The 19,707-nt window shown below is 43.2% G+C and overlaps 2 protein-coding genes across 3 annotated transcripts; both read right to left on the bottom strand.

The window, feature by feature from the left end:
• Positions 1-1,452: 1,452 nt before the first annotated feature.
• LOC139387815 (V-type proton ATPase 116 kDa subunit a 2-like) lies at positions 1,453-16,038 on the bottom strand. Its single transcript, XM_071134054.1, has 20 exons — positions 15,286-16,038; positions 14,242-14,320; positions 13,712-13,812; positions 13,296-13,433; positions 12,625-12,719; positions 12,399-12,525; positions 12,209-12,291; positions 11,983-12,076; positions 10,024-10,236; positions 9,514-9,664; positions 9,154-9,293; positions 8,880-9,037; positions 7,859-7,949; positions 4,691-4,809; positions 4,351-4,561; positions 4,085-4,204; positions 3,868-3,987; positions 3,639-3,756; positions 3,339-3,510; positions 1,453-3,097 (listed from the first exon to the last, which is right to left on the bottom strand). Exons 1-20 carry the CDS (start codon positions 15,400-15,402, stop codon positions 2,995-2,997), a joined length of 2,550 nt encoding a protein of 849 aa, XP_070990155.1. The 5' UTR covers positions 15,403-16,038; the 3' UTR covers positions 1,453-2,994.
• A 799-nt stretch (positions 16,039-16,837) lies between these two features.
• Positions 16,838-19,262, bottom strand: LOC139387816 (NF-kappa-B inhibitor-like protein 1). Of its 2 annotated transcripts, none has more exons than XM_071134056.1 (4): positions 18,705-19,262; positions 18,503-18,615; positions 18,205-18,316; positions 16,838-18,114 (listed from the first exon to the last, which is right to left on the bottom strand). In XM_071134056.1, the coding sequence occupies exons 1-4, from the start codon at positions 18,976-18,978 to the stop codon at positions 17,525-17,527; spliced, it is 1,089 nt and encodes a 362-aa protein (XP_070990157.1). In that variant the 5' UTR covers positions 18,979-19,262; the 3' UTR covers positions 16,838-17,524. The 2 variants fall into 2 exon arrangements, with proteins under 2 accessions (XP_070990157.1, XP_070990156.1); XM_071134055.1 differs by having other exon boundaries at positions 17,293-18,111; positions 18,705-19,244.
• Between the last annotated feature and the right edge of the window lie 445 nt (positions 19,263-19,707).

Below are 19,707 nucleotides of genomic sequence, written 5' to 3' on the forward strand. Positions count from 1 at the left end.
AATTTCTGAGGCTGATAACTCTAATAAACTTATCCTCTGCAGGATAACTCTGGGTCTTCCATTCCTGTGGCGTTACCCATGAGAGCCAGTTTCATCATAGCGCTTGATGGTTTTTGCTACTGCACTTGAAATTCTTGAAATTTTCCGTAATGATGGACTCTCGTCTCTCTTTGCTTATTTGAACTGTTCTTGCCATAATATGGACTTGGTCTTTTACCAAATAGGACTATCTTCTGTATACCACCCCTACCTTGTCACAACACAACAATTTGGCTCAAACGCATTAAGAAGGAAAGAAATGAAGCTGGTTGAGAGAATTCTAAGAGTGTGCAAAAATGTCATCCAGGCAAAGGGTGGCTACTTTGAAGAATCTCAAATCTAAAATAAAAATATTTTGATTTGTTTAGCACTTTTTTGGTTACTACATGATTCCATATGTGTTATTTCATAGTTTTGATGTCTTCACTATTATTCTACAATGGAGAAAATAGTCAAATAAAATAACAACCCTGGAATGAGTAGGTGTGCCCAAACTTTTGACTGGTACTGTATATATTTTGCCCTACCAACTAACACTGCACCCATTACAACCTCACCACTATTCCACAAAAAAACAACCTTCCTGAAAGACCTATCACCCTCTATCAGCCTTGTCCTACTCACAAGGATCTTCTTAGAATCTCTCACCCTGGGCTCCATCTTCCTCTACTACTCTCTTCACTGCCTCAGCATACAACACCTCCTGCACTAATGTGATCCTGGCACCCTCAACCGGCCTTTCTCTCACCAGACACCTCTGATCTCCAGTACCATGGGTACCCCTAAAGTTTATACTCACAACTTTTTCCATCAATACTATACACTGCTTTGTCTCATGTCCGCCTGCACACGTCTCACGTCTAAGAATCTCCCTCCTACACCCTGATGCTTCTACTACCATTCATCTTCTTAAAATCTGATTTTAAACCTAATCCTAACCTGTTTTCATGAATATTTACGATATTGCCAATTTTCACTTTGTGGCTGTGGTAACTAGTCGAAACCCTGGGGACTGGACACAGTCAAAGGGAGTCTATTATACTGACAAGATAGTCAAGTGACTGCTCCAACAATGGAAATAGATGTCCTGAAAGATGTAAGATTAGGTGGGACCATTCTAGCCAATGAGGGCAGATACGCATGTGAACAACAGGCCATAGAGATAGAGGACTAATCTTTGTATATGTGCCATTATGCTGTCTGTGACAGCATGGGCAGCACCATTGAGGCTATCTTTATTTTAAAGTAGTACATTTGCTTCTTCATTGGCTGATTTCTCCCAACTCAAAGGAATCCTCACTCAGTTGACTACTTTAAAATAGCGGAAGCCTCTCAATGGCAACGTTCTTGCTAAAATGGGTTATATCCATGATGAATCTTCTATCTAGCTCTATACCAGCAGTCACAATTAAGTTTTTTTTTTTTCAAAGTTGAGAAATGCCACATGCGTCCATTTATATCAGTGCATTCCTAACATCCAAACCCTTACAAAACATATATCCAATCAAATAACCCTCACATGTAAAATTGGCAATTACATTGTTTGTTGACCAAATTTGACACCATCATTGACCTCCATACAAAAATTCCTAATTTTGTAGGCAGATTTTGAGCTGAGTAAAACTTCTCGCTTCGCCTCTTCTCTGGACATGGCATCAATCTGAAGAAAACTTTAATCCACACAGGAACTTGTAAGTCAGCCACCTTGAATACCTATTGTATTCATGGCATATTAAATTAGATATATTTACAAGATCTAGAAAATGTCATTGATTAGTCTGTATTCATGGTATTGAGCATTGACTCTTTATTTTCTGGCATTTGTGCATCACATCCAAAAACTAGGTCTAAAAAAGGATTAAGATCCTAACTTCTTAAAAAGACATAAATAAATACATGTAGCTAAATGACATGAATCATGATGATACCAGTGATCCATTTACCAACTATCAAATAAATTGCACCTCCCTTCACTATAGACACCATCCAGACGGATCAAACAGTCTATGGTCAGAGTCCAATTAATGTCTACAAAAATTATAATTTGAGCTTCAAGTCAACTTCAGTGGATGTCCTTCACCACCAACATTTAAACAAATATTTCAAGCCTGTGCAATTTGTCTTGTTGTAAGTATCTCCTAACATTTGGCATCATCAGAGTAATAGTTATTAGTGAAAATGCTGACTTTTATTGTACAATCATTTCTGCATTGTTATTTGAAAAGTGCTCTGTGGCAATGTCCTCTGCAAAAACTCGGAATTGAGCTGTCATCTTTTATCCTCCCGAAATGCCACAAGGAGTGTATAATGGCAAAACCCGGAGGAACATATGTTCTACAAGTTTACAATTCATTAGACAATACTATTTCTTCAGAGTTGTATTCATGTGTATAAGCACTTTGAAAAACTGCACAATTAGCAGCCATGGTATTCGCATTTGTCATTATCGGGAAGAAAATGTTATGGCACTAGAAATCAGGATATTTGATAAGACCTCTAGTCCTTTATGTTTTGAATCTATATATTTTTTTCTTCTGTACTTTAAAGTTGCCTCGGATGAATATGAGTCAAGTAATAAATTAGCTTTAAAATACACTATAATTTTCTACAAAAAGCAAATAAAATGCTCAGAGCCACCAAATTGGCTTAAAGTGACCACTATATGAGATGCATCAATTCCTCCAGAATATTACAAAGTACATATCAACAGACCTAGATGAAAACTTTTGAATCCCACTGAATTGAGGTTAGCTGGTTATGGACGCAATTATGATGTAAGGAAGTCAGTGCAGCCAACAGTGTCAAAAGTCATATGCTGAAAGACTTTGCTACAAGTCATCCCACCACTGCCCTGCAGTTTCTCCTCTTCCTCAGTGTGCCATCTTGCTCTAACTCAGAGCATCCTTCCTGGTACATGATTTCCTATTAAAATCCAGTGAATGTGGTTGTCGCTGGTCACAGTAAACCGTCCTGCTCAAAGACTGAGGGCAGGGCAGAGAAGTCGAAGGGGGAAAACTTCATACCTGTCCCATGATAGAACTTATTCTGGAACTCCACCCTACAAAGGAGAGCATTCACATCTGTAAACAACCAGTATGAATACATGCGTGAATAAATGACTGAGTGAATAATTAGAAGAGAGTTAAAGATTTTAAAAAGTATACAGAGTAGGTGACCACTGGGGAATGAGAGAGTATGTGAGAGTGGATGAGTGATTAACAGAGAGTGAGTGATTGCTTGACTGACTGACTGAGTCATTCAGTAAGGCATCACTTAGTTAAGTATACAGATAGACTCACCAGTGCAGCCGGAGGGCATGGAGGAACGCTGAGAGCCCTTCCATGACAAGCAGGATGGACACAGTGAGCACAGCGAACAGGCTGAACACTGGTACCAGAAACAGCACCCCCAGTCTGGAGGTCATCCTCAGGCCTAGACGCATCACCATGGCCCACAGCACCTCGGAAAGCTCTGACAAACACATAGATGGACACACAGTAAGAGGGAGATTTATGAATCAATATCTGAACATGGAGACAGTAATTGATAGTAATTGCCCCCCTGTGGCCTTTTAAAGGTGTAGTGAGTACGATCCTTACGAGCATGGGCTAAACTGAGGGCCCAGAGACGTAGGTAAGATGCCGTGTTGGAGATGCAGCCCAGGCAATACTCTATGGTGTGGATGGCCTGGTGCAGGAACACATCCCCAAAGTCAAACTGAAAGATGTACAACACATTGACTAGATAGAAAGGCAACAGTGATGACTGAAATACAACTGCTCTTACTCAAATGTTTATATGAGATGTATGTACAGTTGCGGTTTTGACCTCCTTAGGCTGGGTGTCCCTGCTGGTCATGAGGTCATCAAATCCCTCTTCCTCATCATCAGCGTAAGCTGGTGCTTGGGACATATCATCCTCACTCACACGCCGAACTCTCTCATAACCCTAAAATACAGACAACAGACATTAAAATGCACATATATTATTCACTAAAAACACATGGGTAACAAACTCATGACACGACTCTTTCCACCATACTCACCCTGCGCAATTGCAGGCTCTTCCCTCCCCGGTGCAGCCAGTAGAGGTAGACAGGTTTTCCTAACAGCAGCACAGGCACAGACAGCAGAGCCACCACCACCAGGAAGACCTGCAGCCCAGTCTGTGGAGCAAAATACACAGGGTCAAACACAGAGCCACATGTACAGAGACGTTCAAAAGAGACATTCAGAGATTCAGATAGAGATGCTGAGAAAACCCAGAGTCAGGGGGGACACTCTGAATCATGACTCCGTCACTAACACCCACCTGTCCGGGGTAGAGAGGGGTGTTGTCCCCTCCCTGCATTAGGAACATGTTGATGAAGTGGATGAGGATGCTGGGGGCCAGGCGGGAGTCACGTGCACCAAACGCCAGCCACTTGTAGATGATCATGAAGACCAGGTAGCCAAAGAGACACATCAGGAACAGAAACTCAGGGAGGAACAGCAGGTAGATGTTGAACCTCTGTTTGAAGTGCCTGGATAAATGGAAGAGAAGAGGGAAGGGAAGGGGAAGAACAAATTTATATAAATGTAGAGGAATTCTTTCTGATGTTTTGTATTCCACAGTAGTGACTACTGTTAGGAACCACTAACTGGTCACTCACAGATGGTTGAAGACACTGAGCACCACCCCAAAGCTCATGTGCATGACCCCTATGATGACAGACATCTTCATCTTGTAGGAGTTCAGGAAGGACAGGCGATTCACTGCCATGTTCCATATCTGTAGGTGTGATACAAAGCATAACATGAACATAACATTAGACAATATCAATACCTGTGTCACGTCTACCCCCGCTCCCCCCTCCGGCACTCAACGTTGCCGGTATACTAACCACCGGTCCTGGCAACCCATCATTACATCACCTGGCAACCATCATTACGCACACCAGTGCCTCATCTTTAGGCACACCTGGACATCATCACTTCCCTGATTTCTCCCCATTTATTTAGCATTCTGTTGTTGTTACCCATCAGGCAGTATTGTTTATGTTCAGATGCTACGCTTGTTTGTGTATTCACTTTATGTTCATTCATATTAAACTCACCGACTGCACCTGCTTCCTGTGTCTTCGTTACAGAATACTGCCTCCTAAAATGGAAGCAGCAGCCAACCCGAGACATCTCCAAGATGGTCGACGAACAGCCAGCTGGAGCAACCGGGGACTGTGATGGATGAGGTCCTCTGTGTTCTTCAACGTCTAGATCTTCCTCAAGAGGTGTTACCTCCAACGAGTGGAGGATCCTCTACCATGAGTCGACCCAGTGAGCCAGCACCTTAGCCCATTCAGCAGTCCGGCCAGGTCAGCAATGCCTGTTTTTCCCTCCCGGAAAAATATGACGGGACACTATCCAAATGCTGTGGCTTCTTACTCCAGTGCTCACACTATTTTGCTCATCAGATGGGAGCCCCTGCCACTGAGAGGTCCAAGTTTGCCACGGTTATTGGAGGGCAGAGAGGGGGTAAGCGCCTACTCCAACTACTGCAGGATGGCCAGACCGCTGCAAAGTACACCCTCAACTTCCATACAGTGGCAGCGTCCAGCGGCTGGAATATGCCGGCGCGCTGCACCTTATTAAGAAGAGGATTGTGCGAAGAGGTCCAGACGGAGTTAGCATGCCGATACGACACCCTCTCGCACGCATCACGATGGCCATCAGTCTGGATATTTAACCTTCCCATCGCCTCTCTCCCTGCTTCGTTAACCGTTCTGATTCAGAGCCACACGCCTCCCCGCGGCTGAGCAACACTGTCAGAGACAGCTGTGGCTCTGTTCCTATTATGGTCAGTAGGGGCACCAGCTTCAACGGTGTCCACTACTTCCCAACCCGGGATCCACTAAAGCAGAGGGATGGCCCCGTGAGTCATCACTTTCCGCCAAACCCTTTTTAGTACCGATTTCACTAGCTGGCTGTCCCTCGTGTTGTTTCTACAGCTCTAGTGGACTCCAGTGCCGTGGGGAATTTCATTGACCAGGCCTTTGCCTCCTCCCTGAACAACCTCATACCTGCTCTCCTCTCCAGTTCAAGCACTGGATAATCAACCACTGGGATCTGGGACAATCACACACATCACAGCACCACTCACCATCACAGTGGAACCCCTGTACCAAGAAAGCCTTCCCTTCCTCATCGAGGCACCCATTCACACAGTCATCCTCGGCCTCCCGTGGTTCCAATGCCACGACCCCACCATCTCCTGGTCGACGATGGAAATTACTGTTTTTTTACAAAACTGGATCTGTGGAGTGCCTACAATTTGATCTGCATCCGAGAGGGGGATGAATGGAAGACGGCCTTTCAGCACAATGTTTTGGCCCTACGAGTACTTGGTGACGCGTTATGGATTAGCCAATCCTCCGTTGATGTTCCAGGCATTCGTGAACGAGGTGTTCCGGGACATGCTTGGGCGTCAGGTGGTCAGGTATATCGACGACATCCTGATCTACTCGGCCACCTTGGAGGAGCACATTGCCCACGTCCGGGTAGTTCTGTGACGCCTCCTGGAGAACCATCTCTATGTCAAAGCCGAGAAGTGCCAGTTCCATCAGGCCGTTGTCTCCTTCCTGGGATACCGGATCAGCCCGCAGGGAGTGGTTATGGAGGAATGGAAGGTTGATGCAGTCAGGTCATTGCCAGTCCAAACCACCATAAAAGGGCTACAATGGTTTTTGGGGTTTACCAACTTCTACCGCCACTTCATTAACTTCAGCTCCTTCGCCTCACCTCTCTACTCAAGGGTGGTCCCCGTAAGTTGTGGTGTCCTGCAGCCGATGAGGCCTTCCGCCTACTGAAGGGGTGTTTCACCTCCGCCCCGTTGCTGAAACACCCAGTTCCTACGCTGCCCTTTGTGGTGGAGGTGGGCGTGGGGGCTGTCCTGTCACAAGGTAAACCACAAAAGTTGTATCCATGTGCATATTACTCTAAAAAACGAACTCCTGCAGAGAAGAAATATGACGTCGGTGACCGGAGCTCCTGGCGGTGAAGTCATTCCAATCTCCCGAATCATTGCCCCTGTGCTTTGGGACGTAGACGTGGACACCCACCAGGCTCTACTTACCTGCCCTCCGGAGCACACCTATGTGCCCACGCAGGTAAGGGCTCGCTGTTGACCTGGGCGCACACATCCCTTGTTGCTGCACACCCAGGTATTCCCCACATCATTCAATCCCATCTCCGCTAAGTACTGGTGGCCCACCTCTCACCCTCTTTTCACTTTTCCCTCCTCAGGCCGGTGGTTGCTGATGCCGTACCCCACGACACCCCATCACTTCCCTGATTTCTCCCCTTTTATCTAGCACTCCGTTGTTATCACCCATCAGGCAGTATTGTATCTGTGTTCATGTTCAGACGCTACTCTTGTTTGTGTATTCACTTTATGTTAATTCGTATTAAACTCACTGACTGCACCTTCTTCTCTGACTCCCTGCGTCTTCGTTACAATCTGGATATTTGAGATCAGTGAAAGGCACAAGTGTAACAGTATAGCTCTCATCTGTCCCCCTCGCTCCCACCCGGGCTCGAACCAGGGACCCTCTGCACAGAGACAACAGTCACCCACGAAGCATCGTTACCCATCGCGCCACAAAAGCTGCGGCCCTTGCAGCACAAGGGGAACAACAACTTCAGATCTCAGAGCGAGTAACATCACCCGATTGAAACGCTATTAGCGCACACCACCGCTAACTAGCTAGCCATTTCACATCGGTTACACAAGGAAGAGTATAATTGTGTGTAGCAACTCTGAAACTATCCTGTGCATGTATACTCACAGGATCAATGCCAAAAGGGTATGGTCCAACGAAGACACCACTGACATTAGGATCAAGGATGAGCAAAGTATTTGTTTGGAGTGTTTCATTTCTGGAATAAAAGGTGAAGATGAGTACAATAACCTCAGCCAGTTACTGCTGAATGAAAACTACAGGTACACTACCGTTCAAAAGTTTGCGCTCACTTAGAAATGTCCTTGTTTTTGAAATAAAAATCAGTTTTTTTTTGTCCATTAAAATAACATCAAATTGATCAGAAATACAGTGTAGATATTGTTAACGTTGTAAATGACTATTGTAGCTGGCAACGGATTAAATAAATAAATAAATAATTAAGGAATATCTACCAGTCTCAACGTCAACAGTGAAGAGGCGACTCCGAGATGCTGGCCTTCTAGGCAGAGTTCCAGTGTCAGTGTTCTTTTTCCCATCTTAATCTTTTTTTTTTTATTGCCAGTCTGAGATATGGCTTTTTGTTTGCAACTCTGCCTAGAAGGCCAGCATCCCTGAATCGCCTCTTCACTTTTAACATTCAGACGGGTGTTTTGTGGGTACTATTTAATTAAGCTTCCAGTTGAGGACTTATGAGGCATCTGTTTCTCAAACTAGACCTTCATGTACTTGTCCTCTTAATCAGTTGTGCACTGGGGCCTCCCACTCCTCTTTCTATTCTGGTTAGAGACAGTTTGCACTGTTCTGTGAAGGGAGTAGTACACAGCGTTGTACAAGATCTTCAGTTTCTTGGCAATTTCTCACATGGAATAGCCCTAATTTCTCAGAACAGGAATATACTGACGAGTTTCAGAAGAAAGTTCTTTGTTTCTAGCCATTTTGAGCCTGTAATCTAACCCACAAATGCTGATGCTCCAGATACTCAACTAGTCTAAAGGCCAGTTTTCTGGTTCTTTCAAAAACAAGGACATTTCTAAGTGACCCCAAACTTTTGAACGGTAGTGTACACTGACAAAACGTACGTGCGTACTGTGCTTGTGCATGTTTTTGTGTGTTAGTTTAGACTCACGTCCACTGCTGATCTGTGAACATAGCCCTAACACTCCAGCCTGAGCCAAATATGTTGAGTGACTTGGAGAAGCAGTCATTGTAGATCAGCCCCGTGTACACAGAGAAAAGGCCCATCATTAGTATGATATAACGTCCCTCGAAGAACATTGTCCAGATCTGAGGACAACACAGAAACCAATATTAATGGAAATCTATCAATTTACGCAACAAAATCAAGATGACCACAAAAACGCAGTCGAATGTGATAGAAATTTCCCTTTAAACATTCTTACCTCATTATCAGAGCGCTTGCGCTTGTGGCTCTTCTCTGTCAGCACCATCCACAGGGCAAAGCATGCCATGACCATGCCGTGACCAAGGTCCCCAAACATGACCGCAAACAAGAACGGGAACGTAATGATGGTGTAGGGGGCTGCCAATCAGAGATAAACATGATCAGCGTGGACAACTTTGCTGGCCTTCATTCAGTCCTATGTAACTTTGCTCATCCTGACCTGTCTGCATTACATGAAGTGGTTAATCGTACTTCTAATGCTATAAAAGTGCTCAGCTGTGCTTGCCTAAATATTGTGTCTGAAGTGTTCCAAACTAGCTTACCTGTAGGTCTGTCTGTGAACTGTATTTGTACTCACCTGGACTAACCTCCCTGTAGTCTCCAACCCCATAAGCCTCTACGATACTCTGAAAGCCAGAGGTGAACTTGTTTGTTCTCAAGAGCGTAGGCGGAGTGTCATTGCTTGGGATTCGGTTTACAAAGGATGGTACAGTGGCGTCACCTTTTCTCTGATAAGGGAAAAAAATCCATGTGTTACATTTATACACTACTGTCAGATTTGACGAAACAAACTGTGTCTGTAGCAGGTTAGCATTTATTGGAATGACTCAGCAGCTCTGCAAAGTGGTGACAATCTGGCACAGCCACAGTCATAAAATCAGATTTGAAACCTAACCCTAACCTTAACCACACTGCTAACCGTAATGCCTAACAGTAACTTTAAATTAAGACCAAAAAGCAAATGTTTGTTTTCATGAATTTTTACAATATGGCCAATCTAGTGGAAATCAAACAGAACAAGACTCATCCCAATAAACGTCGCTGTGCGTATCTGTAGGACTACAGTATCCTCAACAGCCTCACTCACCGAGCCTTCCTCCAACGCCCCCCGCAGGTTGGTCAGGTCATTGACAGGGCACCACACCTCAGCTATGAGACACTTGTTGGTGACGTCAAAGCTACACAGGTTGAGGATGTGGTAGATGGCCTTCATCTTCTTCACCTGCACTACCCAGGTGAAGGCTGACTCTGAGGCCTTCTGCAGCACCTGTCTCAGGTACTCCTCAGTGCGGTGGAGCACCTGGTGAAGCCAGGGGACATTTACAGGATGTTGCACGTTCAAGCATTTGCATGTAGTATTGTTACTAGTGTTAATGCAAACCATCTAGCCATCCTCTGTCATACATTGTTTGGGCTTTGCCTCAACATAAAAACAGAGACATATACAGTGCCTTGCGAAAGTATTCGGCCCCCTTGAACTTTGCGACCTTTTGACACATTTCAGGCTTCAAACATAAAGATATAAAACTGTATTTTTTTTGTGAAGAATCAACAACAAGTGGGACACAATCATGAAGTGGAACGACATTTATTGGATATTGCAAAAATGTTTAACAAATCAAAAACTGAAAAATTGGTCGTGCAAAATTGTTCAGCCCCTTTACTTTCAGTGCAGCAAACTCTCTCCAGAAGTTCAGTGAGGATCTCTGAATGATCCAATGTTGACCTAAATGACTAATGATGATAAATACAATCCACCTGTGTGTAATCAAGTCTCCGTATAAATGCACCTGCACTGTGATAGTCTCAGAGGTCCGTTAAAAGCGCAGAGAGCATCATGAAGAACAAGGAACACACCAGGCAGGTCCGAGATACTGTTGTGAAGAAGTTTAAAGCCGGATTTGGATACAAAAAGATTTCCCAAGCTTTAAACATCCCAAGGAGCACTGTGCAAGCGATAATATTGAAATGGAAGGAGTATCAGACCACTGCAAATCTACCAAGACCTGGCCGTCCCTCTAAACTTTCAGCTCATACAAGGAGAAGACTGATCAGAGATGCAGCCAAGAGGCCCATGATCACTCTGGATGAACTGCAGAGATCTATAGCTGAGGTGGGAGACTCTGTCCATAGGACAACAATCAGTCGTATATTGCACAAATCTGGCCTTTATGGAAGAGTGGCAAGAAGAAAGCCATTTCTTAAAGATATCCATAAAAAGTGTCGTTTAAAGTTTGCCACAAGCCACCTGGGAGACACACCAAACATGTGGAAGAAGGTGCTCTGGTCAGATGAAACCAAAATTGAACTTTTTGGCAACAATGCAAAACGTTATGTTTGGCGTAAAAGCAACACAGCTGAACACACCATCCCCACTGTCAAACATGGTGGTGGCAGCATCATGGTTTGGGCCTGCTTTTCTTCAGCAGGGACAGGGAAGATGGTTAAAATTGATGGGAAGATGGATGGAGCCAAATACAGGACCATTCTGGAAGAAAACCTGATGGAGTCTGCAAAAGACCTGAGACTGGGACGGAGATTTGGCTTCCAACAAGACAATGATCCAAAACATAAAGCAAAATCTACAATGGAATGGTTCAAAAATAAACATATCCAGGTGTTAGAATGGCCAAGTCAAAGTCCAGACCTGAATCCAATCGAGAATCTGTGGAAAGAACTGAAAACTGCTGTTCACAAATGCTCTCCATCCAACCTCACTGAGCTCAAGCTGTTTTGCAAGGAGGAATGGGAAAGAATTTCAGTCTCTCGATGTGCAAAACTGATAGACATACCCCAAGCGACTTACAGCTGTAATCGCAGCACTTAAGGGGGCTGAATAATTTTGCACGCCCAATTTTTCAGTTTTTGATTTGTTAAAAAAGTTTGAAATATCCAATAAATGTCGTTCCACTTCATGATTGTGTCCCACTTGTTGTTGATTCTTCACAAAAAAATAGTTTTATATCTTTATGTTTGAAGCCTGAAATGTGGCAAAAGGTCGCAAAGTTCAAGGGGGCCGAATACTTTCGCAAGGCACTGTACATACATTGTTTAAGTCCTGGATGCGTGTCCTTAGGCTGTCCATCACATCTGCCCTCTCCTCGTCGTTCTCAGGGTGGGGGTAAAGGTGACAGTGGTAACTGGAAGAAAATAATAACAAATATAATTGTGGCCTGATACAGATCAATGACAGACAGGCTTGTCAGATGATGCAGATCTGATGCTGATAATGGATGATTTTGTCTGTTTTGTGATGGCAAAAGTACACTTACCAATCACAGATCTTCTGGACCTTCTGTCCAATCTGGTCTCCCCAAAATGAGATGAGGAACACCACATTTGTGCTGATCTCACCCTGAAAGGGACACACACACACAACACTTATAGTATTCCTCTTATTATGACATTAATTGATATGCTGGACATAGCAATACAGATTTCAGGAATCTACCTTCTACTCACCGTGTCAAGGTCAGCGAGGCTCTCACCCAGCTCTGCATAGCTGAGGATAGTGTAGCCCTTACACACCCTCCACAACATGCGCTCAAAGGCCTCCACCTTCACCCGGTGGATTAGACCTGACACGAACCTACAGCCAAGAGTAATACTTTACTATTCAGGACTCAAGCTTATTCTGAATGTGATTAGCTACACATAATGTGAGTGTCTATTTCTCTGTTAAACTCACCCCAGCTTGGCTCCCAGTCTCTGCATACCAGTGCAGCCTGCAGAGTCTGACTCAATGGATTGGAACTCTTCATACTGGGGGCCAAGGGCCTCATGCTGCATACAAGGAAAGGCCAGGTTAGCATTATCAACACAAACACCAGTAGCCTAGATTTAATCAAAACAATTGGTAATTCTTTCAAAAATTAGTAATGATTAAATAAAATGGTATTTAAGTAGTTTTTAAATGTTAATTTATTAGTTTATAGATAGTTTGTAAATCTATCTAACATAATGGTCGAACTTCATTGCTACACCTTTTGTCAAGTGTAGCCTATAATCTGCAAGCTAAAAACAATGCATCATAGGCTGTGGAATCACATGACCAATTGACATATTGTGTTCATTGTTCAAAGTCAGGTGACATTCATGCGCGTGGTGTGACCGTATCATGTCAGCACGGTCTCTGCTTCACCCTGTCTTATTCCAGGTTATGGGAACTCACATGGAGAGGACAGCAAGAGCCAAAATATGGTGTCACTGTCAACAAACAAATGCATCTGGGAGTGCAATAGAGCAAAGGGTGAGTCTGATAAGAGTATGTGTTACTTAAATGGCATTAGGTAGTTATGAGGCGAGGTCATGTGATAGTAGAGTGTATGGTGTAAATAGACATGATAACCTGGCACTAACCCGGGAGCGGCTGTGTACGAAGGTGCGCGTGATCCTCAGCATGTGCGTGTACTCAGTCAGCTCCAGAAGATTCCGCTGCAGCTTCTCTTTGTTCCTGGCCACCTCACTAAGCTCCACCTCCAGCCTCTGGAGCTGCTCCTGGGGGACCACAGCAGACAGACCATACACGGTCAACTCCCCTTAACCACAGCAGAGAGACCACACACGGTCAACTCCCCTTGACCACAGCAATCATATGGGAATCAGTTCCCCTCAACCATTATTAACACAAAATCAATACCCTAAACCCTGCTCGATACTATCTTGAAACATTTACCAACTCAGTGATTCAACCTAAACACAGTGCACTCAATGGCAGTGCCCATCAACCACATCACTCACTTGTTTTTACATGACAAACAGCATCTCAGACCTACCATGATCTCAAGGACATGTTTGGGGGGAGGGGCGACTGGACAGATTTCGTCATCTTCTGGCACGGCAATATTTGCCTTTCGGATTTCTCTCAAAAGGTACCCTGTCCAAAGAAAAAAAAGTGAAAAAAAAGAGTTATTGTTTAATCAGTTAAACAAACACTGACTGAGCACATAAGAACACACAATCATTATGGGAATCTGTTGAAACATCCACATTTAGAAAACCCAGACAGGTTTGATCAAAACAGACAGGTTTGCTAAAAATATTTGTGGAGGAACAACTGAGATCTATATCTAGCACAAAGCTAGTCTTTCACAGCAAAAAAATATATATCATTAGCTGATAATACATTCTCCTGCTGTTGTCACCACTATATTTAGCATGACTTGTAATTCAATCTGACTGCATGGCTGTTACCAAAAGCAATCTGTCATTCTGTAGAGTAGACCAGAGCCTGATCAAACCCCACCAGTAAATCAAACGTATGGTGGTAGTAGTCTTGCTTTAGTGTCCATCTCAGTGACCTCACCCAGAATTCTCTCCATCTCCTCGCATCTCTTGATTTCGCTGACGAAACGGCGCTGGAACGAGTTGACACTGGGGTTGAGCTGAAACCAGAGGAGCACAGTGGTTAGGTGACATTGCCAGGTGGACCAATGCTCACACCATGGAATTCATCAAATAGATGCCTTTCCAGTCCATTTTTTTCTATTCTGCAGAATGTATCACTCAAATATCCACATTTAATTTTGAAAGATCGAAATCCATTGCTTTTAAAATCTAGGTAAGATGTTTTTGGAGCCCCTGAATCTAGTCAGATCATACAGCTGCATTGAGACCGCCATCAATACTACCAGCCAATCACAGAATAGGAGGAACAACGATATGTGATCCAATTAGGCTTTTAATGGTTTGCTTAATCAGCTTGTGCTACTTCCTTGACAAATAATTGGTCAATAAGTATCACATTAACTGGACTGATAGACACACTTATGATGAATGATGATAGACAGACACATGTAGGATGAATGATGATAGACAGACACATTTAGGATGAATGATGATAGACAGACACATGTAGGATGAATGATGATAGACAGACACATGTAGGATGAATGATGATAGACAGACACATGTAGGATGAATGATGATAGACAGACACATGTAGGATGAATGATGATAGACAGACACATGTAGGATGAATGATGATAGACAGACACATGTAGGATGAATGATGATAGACAGACACATGTAGGATGAATGATGATAGACAGACACATGTAGGATGAATGATGATAAGCAGGCACATTTAGGATTAATGACGGGAGCACTGGCAGTCTTGTAACACACACATAGATGCAGACTGACAGGCAGACAGACAGACATACAGAGAGGCAGACAGAGAGACACACACACACACACACACACACACACAGAGAAAACAAGAACATGTTTGGTCCAGACACAATTGACAACTGACAGGCACTGAGCAGGCCTAACTGATATACACTTGTGCTGGTATTATTGCATTGCAAGTCTGTACATAGGCTCGACAGACAGGTGGTATACTTACATCTCGAAACTCGACCAGACCCATTTCTCCAAGCTCACTTATGCAATCGTATGCAGAACCGGACTGCAGAAACAACTGCACCAAACACATCTCCTCACTTCGGAACACCGAGCCCATTTTATCTGCCACCGGCACCTTGCTGACGAAATCTCCGGCCTAGGCCTATTAATTTACACTACGTGAACTGTAGCAGTTGCCTAGGTGCTTGCGTTCAATAAATCATAACAACGCGACAACACAACTCTGTCGGTTTCTACTATGCCACGTTTCGCAATAACGTGTCCGAAAATGAATACATCGTATCGAGTATGAGCTCTCTCAATTTTGCTAAATTACTCTGCCTGGTGACAGTAGCCGTCTTGGTTATTTAATCGATAATACCGCTCGAGCTCTTAGATCCTTAGGTCCCCTAAAATTTGAGAAAAAAAAGAATACACCATAACCCACCCTAACCCTTCTATCGCTTTGCACCTATTTTATCGAGCGAGCCACATACTACGCGTCATCCTGTACCTTTAATAGCTGTCGCTATCACAACGAGTCAACTCTATCCCCGTCGCAATGCTGGTCAAGACTGCTCATTATGCAAAACAAAAATTATATATATATATATATATATATATATATATATATATATATATAATCAGTCGTGCCATAAGATAATATCCAAAATTATACATATAAATAAAAAGTACAAGTTAAACTGTGGGTAAATATAAATACAGCCTTGATCCCAGTACATCGGCCACCTATAGCGACAGATTGCCAGATATTTTTATTTCAGCGCTGATCTTTAGATTTTACATCGGGCGTTAGTTTTAAAAGTTATTCTTACAAGTGTATAACTACACCCACAGTCTATACACTCAAGTATGACCACATTTTGATTGCGAAATTACTAATACGCAAATACCACATTATTCTCGATAAAGCTTATGAGCCCTTGTGGCAAGAGAGAAATTAACACATCCAATAGGCCTGGTACAGTCAATATATTTATAACATTTCCAAAAACACGGAGAATTGTAGATTAATTGCCATTTAATGTGTATTAGTCTATATTTACTTCTCAAGAAATTGTCACTTTTCCGATAGCCTGTATGGGGACTATTACATCGGGACTAATAAACACCATAGCTACAATGTGGACCTATTCTGGCAACCAAGGCATCCTATGATTTATTAAATTCCATCATTCAAATTCGGGCCGACCATCTCCCCTTTCTTAGTCTGTGTAGGCTTGTGCGGTGATTTTAGGTGGTGGTAGAGTCAAATATTATCCACTAGTTTATAATTTTAAGTCAAGTCAAGTGTATTTCAATCAAACTGTTTACTGTGATGTTTTTTTTCTCGGAACCCACTTTGATCTCATCAGCACTTTGCCTTCAAGACCAGATTAGAGGGTAGAGTGTAATTATTCAGTTCGTCATCACCCCAATCCTTAACCCAAATAGCCTAATCTATCCAGTTGGGTAACATGTTGAATGAGGCAGACAGGATTTCTGACATCATAGTAACAAGTGTCTTATGACTTACATATTTTTTCTGCAGGTTTACCATGATTTGATAATTGTATTGATGCTAGTAGCAATTTAAAAAAACAGTGTTTACTAAATAGTGGTATTGGATGTTATAATTTTGCACACACAGGCTTTACACAACTTGTTTCAACATTTATTTGAGGGTATAAATATTCTCAGTTCTGACACTTTGTAAATCAGTGATAAAAAAATGAAGATTGATGTCCAGTGTCCATCAATGATCCCTAACTTGGCATAACTTTTGCCAAGAATGGATAAATGTTGCACAAAGGTGTGCATAAAGATTAATGGCAATTTGCTGCCAAATGTGCTTCTCCCAAGTATTGATTCAAGCAATAGTTAAGCAATTAAGAAATCACAGGTTATTTGTTTTTAATCAATTGTAGAAATTAAAACTCATGGTATGAATACTTTCACAAGGCACTGTAAACATGTATTTCCTCTAGCAACATCATCTCTTACAAAGTCCTATACTAGTGCCAAGAAGTACACAGTCAGAGAAAAATGTAATTCACTTAACATATCAGAAGCTTAGCCAAGTTTATCCAATAAATTAGGTGCTTCAAGTGGAGATTTGTTTTGACTGGTCAAAACGACTGACCTCCACTGGAAAGAACCACTGTGCTGCATATACAGGACCAGCCGTGGCTAAATGACAGACTGTTTAACATCTCAGAAGCCCATTTCCAGTCAAACTGTCACCGGAGGCTCTGAGCCAGTCTATTGAGCTCCTGTGAGAGAGCAGTGACAGTGTCCAGGATCCTCTGCTTGTCTCCATCCTCCAGCCGGGCCCCACAGCGCTGGGCAAACCTATCTGGGTGCCAAACGGCCTGCTGGCGCCTGAGAAGTTTACGGAACACTGCAACATCTTTCTTGTCTGCGCCATGCAACATCACCTCCACCATCTCCTCCACTGAACCCTTCGGTGCCGGCCAGGGTATGTCCCCATAACTCAGCTTTGTGGTGACTGCTGCTGCAGTGTCAGTGCTGAAGGTAGCTGCACATCGCTCTTCATAGTGCTGTTTTTTCCCCTGACGTGTCTCCTCCTCTTTTTGTGCAGCACGCGCCAGGTACTCTTCATGCTCCCTTTGTAGCCGCTCATGCAGCTCTCTGTTAGCACGCTCCTCCTCCTCTGCCTCTTTCTTTCCTTTCTTCCTCTTCCCATGAGAGCCTGAGGATGCCAGTCTTTGAGCTTCTGCGTGCCGTTTTGTGACATACTCTTGTCTAATTCTATCTGCCCAGTCTTGAAAGTCCTCCTCACCGGTATTCTCCTCATATAAATAATCTGCTGTAAGAGAGGAAAAAAAATAAGAAAAGACAAATGGACAATGATCTAAATTAAATCAGATTATTCAGGAGTGAAATATTGCCACCTTACCATCATATGGTCCAAAGGTTTCAAAGAACTCATCCTGGCATTCCCCAAAAAGCTTCTCTTGCCACTCTTTCTCAGCGTCTTTTTCTTTAGAAGTGTTTCCCTTCGGTGCAGTCTTTTGGAGTAAAGAATCAGTGCTCAGGGATGTACAGTAAACACAATACAACTATACCCCTAGCTTCATAATTACGAGACTGGTTACCAAATGTAAAAGACTTCTGGATGGTTGTACGAGGTTATGTCCCAGCACTCTCCTAAAATACATATTAGCAACTCATACATATGGCCGAGACATTCATACCTTCTCAAATTTCATCCATTGCAGTAGGTCATGAGGTGTAATTCCTGCATTATTTGGTGCAACCATGGCTTCTGGGCAACTCTTTTGAAGGGGCACTACGAGGTCATCATATACTGGATAAAGAAGAAGAACAAGGTTAAGGCATGTTTTTATTATTCTACATATTTTTGTTGTTTAGTAGCTAATATTGGCATTCCATTACCTATTTTGCCATGTTTCAGAGCCTTGTTAGCAGCAATGTGTAGAGGCGTGTCCCCTTTTTTGTCTTTCAAAAGGATGTCGGCTCCATTTTTCAACAAAAGCCGGAGGATGGCGTCATCACCAAGCGAGCAGGCCAGGTGCAGGGGAGTCCTGCGCTTTTTCCCCTGGGAGAAGTTGACGTCAAGGTCGGAGTGTTTCCGCAAGTATGACTTCAGCTTCATTAAACTGCCCTCTTCCACGTATTTTATCATCTTTTTCTGTGTACGAGTAACCATGACCTGCCTCCGTATGGTGATTTACTGTCATCTGCTGTAACAACAATAGCTAGTAGTTTGATAACTCACCTACCCAAATTAGCTAGTCAACAACAACAAAAATAATATCTAGCTATAGCTTGTCATAAAATACCAAAAATGGATGGCGTAATCCTATTACCCGTCTCTGGTGCATAAAGGCTTTTGTCAATTGATTAAGCCAATGTCAATAGCTCGCATCCCCCATTAGTTAGCTAGTTTGCCGATTAGCTGATGCTTGTAACCTCGACCAAATTTGAGGTAGCACGGACAAATAACAATGTAACACAAAGTCAAAATCATGGGAAAATCTCAAATCGATTTCCCGCGTCCTCAAAACCTATTGGATAATAAAGCCAGAGATCCCGCCTCCCTGACATTCTCTTCCAATGGGGGTTGAGAAAGACGCGATGAGAATTGAATTGAGATTCCTCCCGTGTCCTATCGTTAACTCCCCCTGTATATTTCTTCCGAGTCATTCAGTTCCGGGTGGGTTGTAATTCTGTATTTAATCACCAAGTGGCGGTATACTGCTATAATCAAAACGTTAAATTGCTGACTTTATGCACTGCACTTAATTGATATCTTAATCTCTTGTTCTGATTGCTCGTGTTTAAAAGAAGATTGGTAAAACTAACGTCAGTTTTTAATCCAAGTGATCATACTTTTCGAGGTAGACCGCTTTAGCAGGGGGGAGCTGGTGATCCCCTG

Source organism: Oncorhynchus clarkii, chromosome 29 (genome assembly GCF_045791955.1).
Source record: "Oncorhynchus clarkii lewisi isolate Uvic-CL-2024 chromosome 29, UVic_Ocla_1.0, whole genome shotgun sequence".
Lineage (NCBI taxonomy): Eukaryota > Metazoa > Chordata > Actinopteri > Salmoniformes > Salmonidae > Oncorhynchus > Oncorhynchus clarkii.

What these genes read in the sequence shown, in the direction of transcription:
- LOC139387815 (XM_071134054.1), bottom strand. Translation starts at nt 15,402, where the DNA reads ATGGGCTCGGTGTTCCGAAGTGAGGAGATGTGTTTGGTGCAGTTGTTT. An exon ending in GTCCAGAAGATCTGTGATTG is followed by an intron (nt 12,077 to 12,208) that starts GTAAGTGTACTT and finishes ATTTTCTTCCAG; the next exon opens with TTACCACTGTCACCTTTACC. An exon ending in ACCCTTTTGGCATTGATCCT is followed by an intron (nt 4,810 to 7,858) that starts GTGAGTATACAT and finishes TCACACCTACAG; the next exon opens with ATATGGAACATGGCAGTGAA.
- LOC139387816 (XM_071134056.1), bottom strand. Translation starts at nt 18,978, where the DNA reads ATGGTTACTCGTACACAGAAAAAGATGATAAAATACGTGGAAGAGGGC. An exon ending in AATGGATGAAATTTGAGAAG is followed by an intron (nt 18,317 to 18,502) that starts GTATGAATGTCT and finishes TTACTCCAAAAG; the next exon opens with ACTGCACCGAAGGGAAACAC. An exon ending in AACCTTTGGACCATATGATG is followed by an intron (nt 18,115 to 18,204) that starts GTAAGGTGGCAA and finishes CCTCTCTTACAG; the next exon opens with CAGATTATTTATATGAGGAG.